Genomic DNA, 18637 nt, shown 5'->3' with positions numbered 1-18637 from the left:
AATGTATATATATGATTAGAAGAAGGAAATATGGCAAAATCATAATATGAAAATACCTATCAAATTATTACTAATCTTATTTAAGTATTAAAGTTTAATATTAATTAAAGTCATGACAATATAGGTATTAACTGTATCATTCTGTATGCTTGAAATTTTTCATAATAAAAAGTAAATTAAAAAAGTTCTGTGTAAGTCAGGTGTAGGGTACACCAAGAGTGAAATAATGAAGGTTCAAAGCCAGTTGAGCCATCTTTGCTCTCAGGTCAAGGGTGATGAGGCCCTCAGCCAGGGGGCTGCAGAGGGGAGGGAAAAGAAAGAATATGAACACTACAGAGGAAGGAACAAGGGATGGACAAGTGATTAACTTCAGGGGGGTGGAGGTGAGAGAAAAGAGGACCCCAAAACAGTGGAGGTTTAGTACCTGGTATGGGAGGACAGTGGAGTTATGAATGGAAATACACTTTCAGGAGGAAGGATGGTTTGTGGGAATCACGATGTATTCCGTTACTGATATTTTGAGTGCAAGAGACCAGGAGGACATCTGGGTGGAAAGAGAATGAGATCAGTAGTCACTTGGAAAGTTAGGCTGCCCTTTGTAAGACTCAAACAGATTTGTATCAGTTGCAAGAAAGGATGCAACGGTGGAGGGGTCGGTATAGAGGAAAAAAGAGAAAAATAGCCAAGGCTGTCTGAACTTCCAGCTGAGGGGAAGAATACCCATGAAAGAATACAAGGGGCCAGAGAGATACAAGAAAACCAGGATAATGCAGTGGAGGCTGGGACCCAAGGGAGGATGGAGTCCGAACATGGAAAATCTTACCCAGTCATAGAGAGTGTGTAATAGTAATGACTGAGGCTGGCTATCGGTTGGACACTGGAGAATTCAGATGGCTTGAGTCAAGAAGTATACGGCAGAAGGAAGACTTTGAGGGGTTAAAGAGTAACTGGTGGTGAGGAAATAATAGGTCACATCACCTGGGTGCTTATTATACGCCCGGCACATTTGCTTCTAAACATTTGACACGTTTTGCTTCATTTAATCCTCACAACAATCCTATGAGGAAACCAAGGCACAGAGACACTAAGTGCCTTAACGGAAGTCACACAGCTAGGAGACAGCACAGCTGGGATTTCCAGTTCAGTTACTGGTCATCCCTAGATCAGCCAGGGGAAGAAAATCAAGAACAGGGGAAGAAATGAAAGGAAAGAGAGATCTGCCCTCCAACACCCACCTCTCCAAGGACAGAAGAGAAACAGAGAAAGAGAGGGCACAGGCTGCCCAGAAACTGGGAAACAGAGGGGACGGAAGCTCACTTAAGATCCTGGTCAGGCGGGAAGGAGGGTCACCTGTAGAGAGTGACAAGTCTGAGCGTGAAAATGAGAGTGGGAATTCAAGGAGGTAGGAAGAGGATGGGAAGGGTGGCTCTGGCTCTGAAGATGCTTGGAGTGGAAGTACTGCTCGATCCATCAGTGTGTCAGTGTTGAAGTGCTACAGCTTCAGAAACCCCAGGGCTCGCTGCCTCGTAACACATATACGGACAAGAGCCAAGTAAGGGGACCCAGAGCCTCAACGAGCAACTCCCAGGGATGGTATCGAGTGCTAAAAAGATGCTTCTGACATGCATGAACAGATAAACAGACTCAGGACACAGGATTTCTTCGAGTCTCGTGGGCACCCATTAGAAAAGAGCATCACAGAGAAAAACTTCCTTTCTTTTATGATCAGCCAGAGACTCATCTGGCTGATTCCAGATCTCTTACAAAAGGCCTGGAATTGGAAGAGGCCACGATTTAAGAAGAAGAAAGAATGAATCCCGCTGCTTCTCTCCTTGATCAGTAGCATCAAAGGAAGCAAGAGGTGTGGCTCTCAGGTGTCTACGACAAACACAGTTCTTGAGCCCCATTTTTAAAGAGCCCAGAAACAACACTTTAAGATGAAGGTATTTTGGGAAAGCACGCTGAAGTTCCAACTAGTACCAGAGCATACCTCCCTCTATCAGCTCAGACCACGAAATGATACTATAGGAACAATTTTTTAAAATAACTCAAGTGTGGGCTGGTGGGTCTGTTTATCCACAAGAGAGTCTGGAGACTTACTGTCAAGCTGGTGTAGGAAGTATTTTTGTGTCACATGAAAACACATGCCGCACAACAGACTTTTATATACAAAATGTTCGTGTTTTTCACTTACTGTCATTGTTAGAGCCTGTTTCCATAACACCATAAGGAGGAGCCAGAAGTCCTGCCATGTACTGTCGATACTTCTGAAAGACAAGATTGTAAACTCAGGGTACGGATATTTACTCACTTTGAACATTCACGTATTTACATGTTAAGAAGCAGAAACGCTGGGTGTCAGGAAGCATCTGAGTCTTGTATTTATAGAGCCATGGAGCGTGCTGTCTGGGCTCTGGGGCCTAAAATAAAAATGCTGTGTTCTAAAGAGGTCTTCCCGGATGAGACTGAAAGAGCCCCTGTTGGGGAGGGAGTTCTATCACAGCCCGTTCCTCCATGTATTTGCGGCTGATTAACCAAACGGTGCGGGCTCTTACCCTCCCCTCCACCTCTTGCCAAGCCTCTCGTGCTCTCAAACACAGGCTCAGGATTTTGAGGAGGGAAAAGACATTTGGTTTTTGCAGATGCAGATACGAATAAAAGTGCCGCCTTCTTAACAGGTGAATAGCACTGAATCAACTGTCTTTCAAAGCCAAAAGAAATGCATCTCTAGAAAATGTCTGTTTTGAAAGAAGCTGATTCATCGCCATTTACCAGCTTCCTTTTACACTGTACACCTGCCCGTTACGTGACCTCCCAAGAACTTTCGATTTGTTGTCAAATACAATAGTTTGGCTTCATTTAGAACTACGTGGATTCCCCTGAATTGTCTCCCCCTAACTTTTGGTCCAGGCCTGCTTTAAAACCTGGGGCTCAGCGATACACATTAGCCTTGGGAGTCTGTGCTGTTTGGAAGGGATAAGGCTTGGTGAGCATAAAGCATGCAGGTAGAGCACCCAACAAGAGAGGAGTGACATCTATGAAGAATGGAAAGTGAGTGTAAGACATCGTCTCTTCTCAGGTAATGAGTACAGCCTCCTCCCCTTTCAGAGTGAAAAGCTGGGCAATTTTATTTATTGCGTGGTGTCATGTATATTTATGGTTTATAATTATGATGACACATAAATGTTAAACAGCACCAAAGGAATCAACACTCTATAACGTGCCTGTGGGTTACACAAACGTCAGCAGAAAAGACTTCATCTGTAGCAATGGGCAGCTGGCAGCATGCGGTATTTGAGCAGCCATCTGGCCCATTTGGTAGATTTGAATGGTGTTTGTAAAGTAACATTGACGAGTTCTCAAAAGAGCCTTCTTCTAGTCAAGATGTGACTAGCTTTTTTTTTTTTTTAATCCTTTTTTCTTCTCGTTCTGAGGCAACTATACTAACACCTGCAGGCAAACATTTAAAATCATGATTTTTCTCTGCCTCTGAGTAATCACTCCAACGTACACATGGGACCCATCCATCACCCTGCATTCCTGACATTTCCTTTGATAATTCCCCAATTCTGCTTTTCCACTTTCTTATGATACTATCTACTTTTCTTCCTCATGAGAAAGCACTGATCAAAGCACACTTCTGGGCATAATATTATGCTGGACTCTGAACAAAACAGGCTCAGAGAGAGCAGATGGGCTAGGTTATGTTCTAAGAAGGTTCTATGACCCCCTACAGCCTTTTGAGGTATTCCTGTCACTGTTAGAAACTACACTAACAGGCTCCTGAAAGAAATAATTCATGTTAAATTAAAGGAGCAATTTTGCTTTGCTTAGAGATGTTGTTTTGGATGCAATTTGTCTCAGGCACCTCAATGTCAATTTCCATGAACTCCAGGGAAGCACCTTGCTGACTCCTAAATGAACAGGACTCCGCCTTCCTTCAACTCCATAGCACTAGGTCTGAGGTTGGCTCAGACCTAGTTGGAGCATGTTACCAGGGCTGCCACTCCTGGGAACAGAAAACAGAGCAGCCGTTTGGGGCGCAGAGTGCGGGCTGGGCTTCAGCGTGTGTTTGTACTGAGCATCTACTATGTGCAGACTGTGTCCTAGACACTGGGCTTACTGCAGAGAACAAGCAGACAAGGCCCCTTGCACTTGTGAAACATCGATCTCCTGCAAAACAGGGTACCCTGTCTTGCACATAATAGGATATTAACACTTATCGTTGCCTTCGGGAATGTGAATGGACATTTTCAAACATATGTAAAAATAGAAAGAATACCACACCGCATACTTAACATCCATCCTCAATAATTATGAACTCATGACTAATGTTATTTCATCTACAATCCTATCCACTTGCCCCTCTCAGTTATTTTGAAGCAAATTCCACATATCATATCATTTAATCCATAAATATTTCAGTAGGAATCTCTAAAACGTAAGGATTCTTTTCTTCCTCCAAACAAAACCATAACACCACTATCACAACTAAGAAATGTAACAACGTCTCAATAATATCCAGTCAAGTGCAAATTTCTAACTGTTTCATAAATATCATTGCTGAATTGAATTTAAAAATAATGTATTAGACACATAGATGAATGGAACAGAATACAGAGCCCAGAAATAAACCCACACGTATATGGTCACTTAATTTACAACAAAGGAGGTGCTGGGAAAACTGGACAGCCACAAGCAAAAGGATGAAACTGGACCACAATCTTACACCATACACAAAAATTAACTCAAAATGGATGAAAGTCTCGAACGTAAGACCTGAAACCATTAAACTCCTAGAAGAAATCATAGGCTGTAGGCTCCTTGATGTTGGTCTTGGCATGACTTTTTTTGGATTTGACAGCAAAAGCAAAGGCAATCAAAGCAAAAATCAGTAAGTGGGACTACATTAAACTGAAAAGTATTTGCACAGCAGAAGAAACAATCAACAAAATGAAAAAATAACCTACTAAATGGGAGAAAATGTTTACAAATCATGTATCTGATAAGGGGTTAATATCCAAAATATACAAATATAACAGACTCAGAGATACAGAGAACAGATCGGTGGTTGCCAGAGCTGGAGGGTGGGGAGTGGGTGCAATGGGTTTTTAAAACCTATTTCTGCAGAACCCTGGGCTCCTTGGAGGACCCTCAGGCAAGGGTACCATGCAAGCAGAACCTTCAAGTAGAGCGCCTTCACTTTTAGCTGATATATAATTTAGAGTTCTAAGAGCAATTTCATTTGAAAGATGACTTTTGCTTCTAAAAAAGAAAAGTTTACAAACCACAAAATTAAATAATCTCTCAACTTCCAGCCAGACAGATGTCACTCAAAGATCTCCATGAAGAATCAACAAAGACCAAATTAGGATTTGCCTATGAAGTGTCAGGGATTCTATTCTCTGTTAGAAAGACGTCTATGGTTGTAGATTGGCCAAATGACAGGCTGCTCCATACCTGAAAGGGTTATCAACAAAACCGGTAGAGGGCTTCCCTGGCGGCGCAGTGGCTGAGAGTCCGCCTGCCGAGGCAGGGGACATGGGTTCGTGTCCCGGTCCGGGAAGATCCCACATGCCGCGGAGCGGCTGGGCCCGTGAGCCATGGCTGCTGAGCCTGTGCGTCCGGAGCCTGTGCTCCGCAACGGGAGAGGCCACAACAGAGAGGCCCGCATACCACAAAAAACAAACAAACAAACAAACAAAACCGGTAGAACTAAGAATTTAACTGAGATGCATCATGGTGCAATGCTGCCCTTCTCAAACTGAGGGCAGTTTGCCTTCAGTTAACCCTTGTCACAACAAGGGCAAGAGGGTATGTGACAAGGGTTAACAGGAGCTCTTCCTAGAGCTTACCATTTTATTCTATGTCAAAGAGTTTAAAGCATTACTTTTATATTATGGAGCAGAAAACTAAATCTGCATAAATTTTAAAGATTAAAGCACATGCGACTTCAAAGGAAGTTTGAGCTTGCTTCTGGCTACTTCTAGCTACAAAGGGTCTAGACCCAAGGCGTTATGTATTGATTTCCTCTACATTCAGAGAACTTCAGTGGAAAAACCCAAGCGCCTCTGATGTAACGGAAAGCGCAGATGCTGGAATCACACAAGAAAGGGGTCTTAATTCTGATTCTGCCACGTGCCACCTGTGTGAACCTGAGTGAGTTACTTACCTCAGTTTCCTGGGATAATATCACCCATCTTTCAGGGCCATTGGGAGGATGAGAAATAAACTCTAGAGAAGTGCCCAGCACATATTAGGCACTTAATAAATGATTACTGTAGTAGTAAGAAACGATCAAGAATTGCTCAAACGAATCCCAATATATCTGACGATATTTCCCAAGCAGAGTGTCCAGCTTTAGGGAAGAACACTCTCTAAGTGACTTCTCATTACTGAGGCTGTTGATACACACAATCTAAAGACCCACGATACATCCACTGACCTGTCTGCTAAAGGGAGCTATGGAGAAATAAGAATTTAAAGAATAGATGTTCTAAAGTAATTTTATAATATACTGCCTACTTTCATACCCACATGGCAAAATAGTCCAAGGAGAAGGGAAGAGCCCAGGAGAGAAAGCCCAGAAATAACTGAACGAAAGTAAGTAAAGCCTTTCAGCCATCAGAACTGACTTGGGTTAACAAAATCTTAAAAAAAAAAACCCTCTAAATTACAATTGGCCAGTTTTCAAAGCAAAGTCAGTGCAGGGAAGAAATCCTCAGGCTAGTGAGGCCAGAAGCCTGTTCTTAAATCAAGGTGGAGATATGCCACTGGCTATCCTAATGTTTTCTGAGAAAAGACAAAAGATGACAGTCTTAGGAAGGTTAAAACCCGGTCCATGTCTCAGCCCCTTCACTGTCCCCCCAAAGCCACCGAGGAAGGCTGGCTGGGAGGCTGGCAGAGCAGCCCCCAGGCCGAGGGAGGCTGTGGGCAAATCCAGCTCTGCTGCACAGCCTTGAGCCCCAGGCTGGGGCTGCTCCCACCCAGAGCCGGGGGTACCTTTCTCTACTCCGCGCAATGGCCCCACATGGCCCAGCTGTAGCCTAGGAGCCAGATATAAAAGTTGGGTGGTGTCTGCTGGAGGAGGGGGCATAGTAGACATATGTCATATTCTAAAGGCCAGTCTCAATTTGCCAAGCAGGACACACAGAGAATAAAGGCCGGCAGCCTGAACCCTAGCTAGATCCTCTGTGACAAGAGAAGAAGGGGTCCCAGTGGGGCGGAACTCCCCACCCTGGAAGTCAAGGCTTTCCTGACACACTGAGGGCTTTCCTGGGTGTCCTCTGAGCTGCTGCCCACTGCCAAGGCACCTAGGCTGCCAGCACGCAACTGTCACCACATGCCGCAGCAGCCAGGTGCGGACCTCAGCTTTGGGTACAAGCCTTCCCAGCAACTGTCCCCTGCCTTTTGCCACCAACCCCATCCACCTAGGAGATCTTCAGGTTTCAGGAAAAACGTAAATAACATCCTTAGGCTGGGATATCAACTCTAGAAAAACATTAAAGACAGGAAGCCATGAGGATGATCGACAGGCCTTGCTGTGAACACCTGAGGGTCGGGGCGATGCACATGTGCTCGGAACAGGGACATGCTAATGACAGCTCATGGTGGGCAGTGTCCAGGGTTGGGGAAGAATAGAGGGGACTCTACCAGGGGTGTGGGGATATGTCGTGTCATCATGTCCCATTCATTACATCTGTACTAGGGTCTCCCAAAGTATTAAAGCTGAGTTCATGAAATGTAATGACAAACAGGTTGCCTGTACTTTCTCTGAAAGTATCCTGATTATGCGGTAGAGTAACTTAGAATAGGGAGGTAAAGTATAGGGCCCCCCCTTTTCTGTTTCTTGGCAGGAGTTCTTTCACCACTTCTGTATGTGTAATGGATGGTGGGAAAACGGACATGGCACATTGCTCTAAAGTCCCAGAGATCTAGAAAATTCTTAAACATGTGAAGAGGAGAAGGGGAAAAAGTAAAGCAGTTGTAGAGGGAAAGCTTCATGCAGAATTTTTCTTTTTACCCTTTTAGAGCCATATGTACTGCTTCTCTCACAGCAGATCACTGGCTGGACCGAGTTTACTTCTTACTGCCGGCTTATTCTTTTTCCTTGTTTCTTGATTTCTCTAGCATCGACCTAACAGGCACAGAGAACTTCTATTGCCTCTTCTTCAGTGATGTTTAATTCATCCTTCGGCTCTAATATAGATATACCTAAATGGAGGCAAAATCTGTTTGCCAACTCCCGGCCATTTTTAATTCATGAGTAACCTGCAAGAGCTGTAGTTTGGAGGGCAATAATCACAACTATAGCTCTAATGGAGGAAGTTTCCCAAACCTGAATCGCTTAAGAATTCTAGAATGAAGCCCGAGTAAGATGATGCTGCAAGTAAGCAAATACAGTCTCCCACAGAAACTTCCTGTTTGAAATTCTCTCTCCTCCTGGCCTGTGAAGGTGCAGAGATCCCAACCCATAGGTGGAGGGTCCCTCAGATTCCCTCAAGTGAGAGCAGGGCGGTGAGGAATACAGCTTAGGCAGCCCTCACTCAGTCACAGAGATGAGTCAGATTAGCCCGGAGGGAAAGGGAGAGAAAAATGCATTCACTAAATCAGTCAAGGGGAAAAGAGAAGCACAGTGGGGTCCTCACAGTGGGATCCCCAGGGGCTTTGCTTCTAGGGATGGGGACAGCCATTCTCACGTGATCGTACAATCATCTGCTTCTAGGGATGGGGACAGCCATTCTCACGTGATCATACAATCATCTCAGTGCAGTGGTCCCAGGGGATAGAAGTAAAAAACGTACTGAAAACGTGGCTGGGTGGTAGAGCGTGGGGCAAATTCAGATCTGGGAGTCAGGGCAAGGACGTGAAATCTGAGGCTGAGAGGGCTTGGAGGTAAGGGCCAGAGGCCCTTCCAGGTAGAGGGGGAACAGGGGTGGTGTGCAGACAAAGACGCGTCTCTGGCAGGAGAGTCAGGATGAGGGTGTCGGGAGAGGGGAAGGCAGTGGGGACAGAGCGGTGCATGGGCCAAAGAGGCAAGGCCTTGGAGGCCATGAGAGGAATTTGGAACATCATCCTACTATAATTGGAAGCGGTTTAAGTGGAGGAGTGACAAGAACAGACATGTGTTTTTAAAAGATCTTTCTGGCTGCTGTGTGGAGAACGGTTTTGATGGGAAAATAAGGAAGGCATTAAGCCCTTAAAGGGAGGGCAGGCCTGGATGTGGCCCCTCAAAGGGGCCTGAGATTAGCGGAGAGGGAAGAGAGAGAGACGGGGAGCAGGGGTGGTAAAGACCCTTCGTTCCTCAAGGCCAAACAATCTCCAAGTACTTAGACTTGATGATAAAGCCTCGGATTTCTTGCCAAAGCACACTCAACACACGTGTGCTTTTAATATGACTAAAAGGTTCGGCGATTTCAGGAGGCTCATGAATGAGCTCATGAATGATTATAATTTTAGTGCACACTGCATCTTTGAGGGACTGAAATAGCCATGAGCTTCTCTTAGAAAAACTCAAATTGAGAGGAAGACATACACACACAGTAGGTCAATGCTACTTAATTGAGTCATAAAATAATTTGTTCCGGAGCTGCTATTGCACAGGAAATCCTCCTAAACTCTCTTTTTGCTAAGCCTGAACCTACTACAGTCCATCTAATGTATAAATGAGACTATGACCATTGTCTCTAAATAACTGCTACCTCCTTGTTTATATAAAAACCTGTTGATTGACATTTTATTTAAACATATTCGTCTTCAAAGTGATGACTATTAAGTATAGTTATCCTGAATTAAAATGATGAAGCCCAGCACTTATAAAACTAACAGGAATATCGTCCTACATACCATGGGAACATGCAAATTCCAAGAAAGTGCTTAAATATTGATAATACAAAATTAGGATGCATCAATCATTTAAAAACCTAAAATAAAGGATCGTTTCGCAGAAAGTAACAGCCCTGTCATCCCATTAGAACAAGCTACCAACATTTTGACTTTGCATTCTTGCTCTACAATGTACTTATAAAGGGCAGCAGGCAGCGTAGGAGGGGGATTGGTGAGTAGTGATTCAGGAGGTGCTATAGTCTGGCTGTGTCCCCGCCAAATTCATATGCTGAAATCCTAGCACCCAAGGTAACGGTATTAGGAGGCGGGGCCTTTGGGAGGTGCTAGTAGGAGGGGGAAGCCCCCATGAATGGGGTCAGTACTCTTCCATGCAGCCTGGGAGAGGGCCCTTACCCGACCATGCTGGCACCCTGATCTCAGACTTCCAGCCTTCAGAACTGGAAAGAATAATTTTCTGTTGTTTCAAAGTCCCCTAGTCTGTGGTATTCTGTTATAGCAGTCTGAACAGACTAAGACAGTGGGGTAGGGGGGTCTTTTCGTGGCCCAAACAGGTATCTGAACTTACACTTTAGAGGCATTTCTTTAGTTTCTGGCTTTGTCCCTCAAAACGCGAAACCACTGGGGCATAAGTACTATGCATTTCCGTGGCTATTTTCTGACCGAGTTTCTCTAGAAGCATCCACAGGCTTCTCTCACCTGACCTCCTTAACCCCAATCCTACCTGAAAGCCCACTGTGCATACAGGATCCCGGTTTTTGCCACATCCACGAATGGAAACTACACAAGGGCAGTGACTTTTGCCTGTTTCATACACTGACGGAACTTGACAGCCTGGAGTCGGCTGCTTCTTACCTTCAAACATTCTTGACCTTTGAAGCCTTTCTGCTTGAATTTATTGCAAACTCCCGCAGCTTTTCTGCTCACACATATGGTGCCTGCTTTCTTCATCTCCCTTCACTGGTAACATTTCTACCAGTTCTGCTCCAAGGTGCTGTAAACCACCTTGAAACATCCTTGTCAATCCAATCCCATACATACTGACTGCCTATACCTGGGGAATCCCAGTTAACAGCTCTGTGTGGTTCTGGAAGCTTCTGTTTCTTGTGGAATACCATACTCCTTGAATTCCTTGAGTGGTTCCTGGCTCCTGTCACCTCTCTGCTCTAGATCACCTGAACTGTTTTCCTTGCAGACTGTGCTCTTAGGCGTCTCGCCCAGGCCCATACTTTCTAATCCCCTCTGTATCATCAAGTAACAGACTAGGCCTCCACTTCTCTCCTCACTAGCACTAGGAGGTGTCAATAATGAAAGCGGTGCATTCGCCATTCTGGAAAACAGTGTGGAAGAAAACACTAGAGTGGCTTGTGTCCTAGGGGGTAGGGCATGAGAAAGAGCAAGGCTGAAAGAGTTGGGGGGATATAAGCTTTAGGATCTAGGCAAACATGAATTCCCAACCCGGTCCTGCAAACCGCCACTGGTGCTAACAAGATTTTTGAGCCTTCACTGGACCTGGCCCCCAGCTGCCCCTCCAGCCTCAGTTCCTACACTCTTCCCCTTTATTCGTCTCCAATCACATTGGCACTTTGAGATCCTCCAGCACATCGAGCTTTCCCCTCCAGGCCTCCTGCTGCCTGAAGCACACTTCCCACTGCTCATCCTTGCCAATTTCCACTCACTTGCACTTACGCATGGCCTTCTCTGAGCTCCCAGTTTACAGGAGTCTCTTGTTATTTTCTCTCCCAGTGTCATACCGTTGCTGTCAGTGTGCCCAGGTACTGTGTGGTTCTGTACTGTATCTGAGTGTGTGCTGGTCCAGTGGCTCTCTCCTCTTTTCTACTATAGGCTAACGGAGGGCAGGGACCACATCTATATTCCCCCACTGCGTACCTAAGACCCAGCACAGGGCCTGGAACATAGCAGACTTTCAATGAATATTTGTTGAGCAAATGAGTAAGTGAATGAATTACTGATAGTATTTTTCAAACATTCTGAGGTTCAGGTTCCCCAGTAATAAACCAGAAATATTACCATATACCCCTCATGGTTGATGGAAGGACTGAATGAGATAACCCAGGTAAAGCACCTCACAACCCAGGCACACAATAAATACTAGTCCCCATTCCCTCTACATCATGATTTCTTATACTGATTTGGCCAAGGGCTACGTTCCCAGTTAAAAAATTAATGCCTGAAAGAGAAATAAGCCTAATGGATGAAGATCTACAAAAATAAATCTGGGGCTTCCCTGGTGGCGCAGTGGTTGAGAGTCCGCCTGCCGATGCAGGGGACATGGGTTCGTGCCCCAGTCCGGGAAGGTCCCACATGCCGCGGAGCGGCTGGGCCCGTGAGCCATGGCTGCTGAGCCTGCGCGTCTGGAGCCTGTGCTCCGCAACGGGAGAGGCCACAACAGTGAGAGGCCAGCATACCACAAAAAAAAATAAATAAATAAATCTGATAATCTGAAGATACAATGAAAGAAACCATCTGAAACCACATGATGTCCACGGTCAAATATCTCTGTGATGTTTGTTTGCTCTTTACGAATAAGCTTCTTGCTTTTAGAGAAGGGACAGGAGAAGCATGAAGATCAGTTGATGCTGATAAAACAAGACCTAAACTTAACTCATCAAAAATCTCTAAGTACTAATCAATTTTGTAATTTAAAAGAAAGTACAGAGGGATAGAGCAGCCAGTCTTCTCTACCAGAATTAGCACCAAAATGCACTCGTTAGTGAAAATTTAGTTTTAAGAGACCCATGTATGAATCTAGCTGAAAAAAACTGGCAGCCATATATAAATAGATGATGGTAGAAAATGATTCATTTTATATATCCAACTTATTTTTTTCATAATTCTGCCTATTGCTGTCGCTTTCTAAGCCACATCATTTTTAAATAAGTTTGCCTTTTTATTTTGTTCTAACTACCACTGTCCCTTTTTCTTTCCCATTCTTCCTCTCTAGTATAAAAATTTTTATTGCTATAAAATAAATAAAAGCACATGGCAAAAAATTTAAACTACATGGTTTGTAAAATGAAAAAAAAAAATTCTCCCCTCTCACTCCCCTCCCACCTACTGACCTACCCAGGCTACTGCTGAGTTCACCACTGCTGACACTCATTTCTTCTGTAAGGTCCAGAGTTTTTCTATGCTCATGCCAACATATACCTCTCCATTGGCTTTAAACAAAAGGGATCATATGGTACATGATATTTTGTCCTTTTGTTCCTAATAATACATTTTGGATAGCTTTTGCTATAAGAACACATTTCACTATCGCTTTCTTGTTAGACACCTCATTTGAGGGCTACACCTCCATTTAACTCAACTGGGGGAGATCTGGAAAATATATTGAATTTGCATTGTCAATAGATCTTTCCTGAGTTTAAGACAAAAAGATAAAGATCATATATACAGCTCTTACCAAGTGGTGATTTCAGTTTTATTCTTGAAAATCAGACAGCACTGTAAAAATTTAATTCCAAGGCAAACAAATGTGCAAGCATATCACTTGGAAACGTCTCTGATCTCTCTGGTGGCTTATCTAATTGGTATCATTATGTTGTAGCGCCATCGGCTGCCAACTGTACTTTCTGTAAACTTGAGAAAGGCTTCCATGTCATCCATTTGAAGAAAAAATATTGTGTGTGCTCCCTCCCCCAACACTGTCAGAAGAAAAAAGAAATTTAATTAAATTTCAATCTCTGACAGTTTAAAATAATAGAAGAGAAATTATAAAACATTATGGATGAGAACTACCATACGACCCAGCAATCCCACTTCTGGGCGTATACCCTGAGGAAACCATAATTCAAAAAGAGTCATGTATCACAATGTTCACTGCAGCTCTATTTACAATAGCCAGGACATGGAAGCAACCTAAGTGTCCATCAACAGATGAATGGATAAAGAAGATGTGGTACATATATACAATGGAATATTACTCAGCCATATAAAGAAACGAAATTGAGTTACTTGTAGTGAGGTGGATGGACCTAGAGTCTGTTATATAGAGTGAAGTAAGTCAGAAAGAGAAAAACAAATACTGTATGCTAACACATATATATGGAATCTGAAGAAAAAAAATGGTTCTGAAGATACTAGGGGCAGGACAGGAATAAAGACGCAGACGTAGAGAATGGACTTGAGGACATGGGGAAGGGGAGGGGCAAGCTGGGACGGAGTTAAGAGTGGCATGGACATATATACACTACCAAATGTAAAACCGATAGCTAGTGGGAAGCAGCCGCATAGCACAGGGAGATCAGCTCGGTGCTGTGTGTCCACCTAGAGGGGTGGGATAGGGAGGGTGGGAGGGAGACGCAAGAGGAAGGAGATATGGGGATATATGTATATGCATAGCTGATTCACTTTGTTATAAAGCAGAAACTAACACACCATTGTAAAGCAATTACACTCCAATAAAGATGTTAAAAACAAAGCAAAACATTATGGATGGTGTCTGAGTATTATTTTCTGATTTTGGTAACTGTGTTGTGGTAATATAAGAAAATGTCCTTGTTCTATGGAAACATACCCTGAAATATTTAATATTTAGTAATAGAGGAATACAATGTCTCAAATTACAAATGATTCAGAAACAAATGAAAAAGACAAAGAATGACAAAGAAAACGAGGCAAAATGTAAATAATTGGCAGAATTGGAGTAAAAAGCTTAGGGGAGTTCTTTATGCTATTCTTGCATTTTTTCTGAGTATATTTAAAATTATATAAAAATTAAAAGTTTCCAAGAAATGACAAGGAGTCAGAGTTGAAACTTTAAGTGATTACTCTTAGTGCATCTATTCTGTCAACATCTGCCTTCCCCAACTCGGCTCAGTTACAGGCTCTGCCCCCATTTTGTAGGTCCAGCTGCCTCTGACTCTCCAGCAAGTCCTTATCCAAGTGGAAGCTCTGTCCCCACCAGCAGGGACAGTGGTCCCTGGGTGCCATGTGTCTAGGTATCTGGCATGTGGGGAGGAGGTGTGCAGGGGTGGAAAGGGTTACAGAGCGACAGCCTTCCCCAAATCCCACCTCATGTGCTTGGCCCCATGGCTGGACTTTGACCTTGACTCCTTATGTGTCCACTCCTCGCCTGGGACTCGAGTCCGGCCCTCAATGCAGTCCACAGCCTGCTTGCCCTTGCCTGCCTCCTTCCCTAGAGGATATTTCTTGTCCCTTGTACCTCTAGTTCTAGCCTGAAATACTGCCCAACCTTGACAGATGACACAAAACTGCAATGCAGTCACCTGGTCCGGTTTTTGTTTGTTCTTTCTCTGCTGGCAACCCTTTTATCCAGGCCTCGCCCATCAGACCAGAGGACCTTCCCGGTCTCAATGCCATCCTGGATCAAGGTGGACTTTGCTAGGCTCTCCGAGCACTGTCGTTTTGATTATTGGCCACTGCCCTCAGGGGTCAGCCTTCCAGCCTTTTTGTAATCAGGTTTTCTGGGAATTGCTTTCTGGCCTCTTTGCATTCTCCACACTGGGCTGTCTTGAGGCCCGGGGACACCAGATGTCTCATCTCCACTGTAAGCAGAGCTGAGGAGTTTAACAGTCCTACACAGAGTAACCTCTGATCACACACAAAAACAGACTGATTTCTGCTGCAATCTAGAAACTCAACTTCAAATGTCAATTCTCAGAAAATAGCTACATCGGGCTTTCCTATAAATTCTCTCTCTAGTGCTAGAAGGAAAGGAACAACCTTTCCACCAGTCAACACAAAATCTAAACAATATGATATGAGTGTGCCATGCTTATGGAAACCCAAAGTATAAGACACGAATTTGTGTTTCCCAATTATTTGTAATATATAGGTATTCTTGATTTTATTGTAGGTTTAAATAAAATTCCTGATGTTTTGAAAATATCATTGCATTTTGCCCTAATAAACATGGACATGGTTTTTTTAATAACATCCATCAAATACACTGAGGTACATTTAAATTTGGGGGGAAAATTAAAGCACACTGCATCAGAGAGTTAGAACAATCTGGAAAGAAAACTTTAGGGAGTGGAGGAGTACCTTATTAAAAATTCCTATAAGCCTCACTGGGAAAGGAGATATTGCCAACTGCTTTTCCACACAGCATACAGCTAATGTGGACAAAAAGGATGCCTCTTCCTCCAGTGAAAATGTCAAGCTGAAAATGACACCTTTAAGGAGAGATGTGGCAGCCAAGTGAGGGACTCTGAATCTGGACCCCAGGACCTATGGGAATCTTATCTGAACCTTCTCTGCCCACCCTCAACACCGCCCCCCCCCCAAAACGATGACATTCTGGTTCGTCCTCCAATTAGAGGTCCAGCCTGTCTATATCCCAACAGGCTGGGACATCTGCCCAAGTGCCTCTTCATCTCACGTATGGGTGTGTAAGGGAGCTGGCCAAAGGGGAGTATATGAGTCTGAACGAAAATGCTGACCAGAGGGGCCTGTCCAAATGGGTCTAGAGGGTGCAGGGGGCCTGAGGAAAGGTACGGAGTTGGGGAGGGGGGGACGGTGGAAAGTACAAAGCACGGATCAGAGTCACTCAGAGCAAAGAGGAGGTGGTTGGGCGATGCTGACTGAGTGCAAGGGGTACGCTGTGTGGCTGGTGGATGCATTCAGGGGGTGCAGGATTTGGCAGCCACGCTGGACTTCTCCCCGGCTTTCCTGTGCTCTCCACTCCAGCTTCTCCTCCCTCAAGGGTGGCCCTCTTCCCCATCTGGTTGTCTACCATGACAGGACCTCCACCTCCCTTTCAGATCTTTGTCTCCTGTTCTGACAACCCTCCATCTCGATGTTTGAACCTGCACAAGCCCCCAGCCTCCTGTATGGAAATCCTCTGGTACCTCCATCCCTCTTCTCAGCTTGGATCCACTTCTGGCCACTGGCTCTCCTGCTGTCCCCACCCTCGACCAGACCTCACACAGCTGGGCTCAGGTTGCTCAAATGCCCAGGTTCCAGCCTGCAGGTCTACTCCTCTGATGTTGCCAAATAACACGGTTCCTCTCCTCCAGGCCAGTCACCTGGGAACTTCCCAGCCCCAAGCTCGTCATGCTGCCATTTCTGCCTCTCAGCTGCAGTTTGACAGAAAGTGCTCTGCACATTGTAAAGTACCATGCAGATGCTGTGTACGAGTATTGAATACGGCTGTTATGCCATGAAACCAAGACACAGACTGGAGCAGGCAATTCCAAAGATGCGAACTTCCGTTTAAAAGCATCCTAGAGAATGTCCACCTTCCTTTCATTAATTTACCCAAAGCTGGGTCTGCAGAGAACACTAACTGGGGTCTAGTTTGCCTTTTTGGGGTGATAAAAATTGATCGTGGAAATGGTTGTACAAAATACTAAAAGCTATTGAATTGTATACTGTAAGTGGGCAGATTGTACGGTCTGTGCGTTGTGTCACAATAATAAAGCTGCTTGAAGAAAAGAGAAAACACTGAATGGCCTTGCAGGATGTGAACCTACCTTACCCACCATATCCACCTGGCTGTCAGAGGGAGGGATCAGAAAAAGATGTCATTTTCCAGGAATCCTGGGTGGGCTCTGCTGAAGTATATACCCTGATGTTACCTGCCTGAAGCCCCAGTCTGTCCATCCCTGCTGCAGGCAGCTCCTCACACGGGAACGCTGCACAACAAGAGAATTGGCATGTGTAGGTTTCTTGGTGCCTATAGCATGCAGAGCTATGCCCACTTTTTTCAGCATTTGATTTTTCCAAACAAAAGGAGAAACCAAGCACATAAAACCCAACAGTGAACTGATGAGCAACTTTGCATATATATAGAATTTCCAGGCAATAAAGCATGCTCTCCAACAAGCTTGTTTTTGTTTGGAGGAAAATTATGCTTTGCTTTCCCACAATGCCCTCAGCCAAGCCCAGTGTGCCCTCCTAATTTAAATTAGCCTTTCAATTGTATGATCGTTCCCAAAGAAATGAATTTTCACTACACTCATTCAGGGAACTTAACCAAAACTTGCATTTTTCTTGGGGGAGGTGGCAAACCCACACAGTGAGATTTTCTGCTTTGCCACAATCTTAAGATTAATCATTTTCTGAATATCTATAAATATTATTTTGATCATGTGAATGGCTTTAAATAGCTGTTTATGAAAAACTCACAGTACTGTACGTCTGCAAAGAAATAAGCCTAATATAAAATGTGAGCAAGAGAATTATACCCAAATTGCACAATTATATTCTAATTTGTAGATTATAATTCAGTGTGTCATAATGATTTATCCTGAAAATTATGTTATCTCAAAAAGAAAGTAAAAAACTGATGAGGATAACTTTTCTCATGAATCCTGAGACGCTTCCTTCACTGGGTAATTTTGGTCTGTCCTATCTCAATAAGGACATTTCAAATCAAAGACCTCAAACGGAAGGTTAATAAATCTTGACAGTTTCAACAGGCTGTTTTCTTACTGTATGTTAAATTCTGTGTAAAGTTCATATAATCTGGCATAAAATGGAGGATTTTAAAAAAATGTTTAAAACTTGGCTTTTCAGAAAACGTCTTAATGGTATCTCTTCCTCACTGCTGGGTTATTTCCCAGAAAGAGCTCCATTTCACTGTAATTTTTCTAGATAAGGCTCTGATAGGAGAGGATACCACGGCACTGGGGAGCATGAGAAATCTGATCAACAGTGGGTTAATTTTTTTAATTGTCATAAATATACAGCTCATTCTATAAATTCATGATCTGGACAAGCCAATCATTCTAAATGCCTTTGGGGCAAATTCTGCTTTTTTTTGTTTTTTTTTGGAGAAAGTGTTATTTTTATCCCTACCCTTCCT

At 44.0% G+C, this 18637-nt stretch overlaps 1 protein-coding gene across 5 annotated transcripts in view; it reads right to left on the bottom strand.

Annotated features, from left to right (window-relative positions):
* Window positions 1-18637, bottom strand: part of RAPGEF4 (Rap guanine nucleotide exchange factor 4) — a 320536-nt gene that overhangs the window by 135913 nt on the left and 165986 nt on the right. For 3 of the 5 annotated variants that reach the window (XM_004267312.4, XM_004267313.4, XM_004267314.4), the window contains one exon: window positions 2195-2267. In XM_004267312.4, the coding sequence (XP_004267360.1) occupies window positions 2195-2267 (73 nt within the window). The remainder of the gene's footprint in view (window positions 1-2194; window positions 2268-18637) is intronic. The other 2 variants (XM_049712252.1, XM_049712253.1) reach the window with 1 other exon arrangement.

The sequence above is a fragment of the Orcinus orca genome, chromosome 7 (genome assembly GCF_937001465.1).
Source record: "Orcinus orca chromosome 7, mOrcOrc1.1, whole genome shotgun sequence".
Lineage (NCBI taxonomy): Eukaryota > Metazoa > Chordata > Mammalia > Artiodactyla > Delphinidae > Orcinus > Orcinus orca.
Note: the sequence above shows the minus strand (reverse complement) of the source record. Positions and strands in the feature narration are given on the sequence as shown.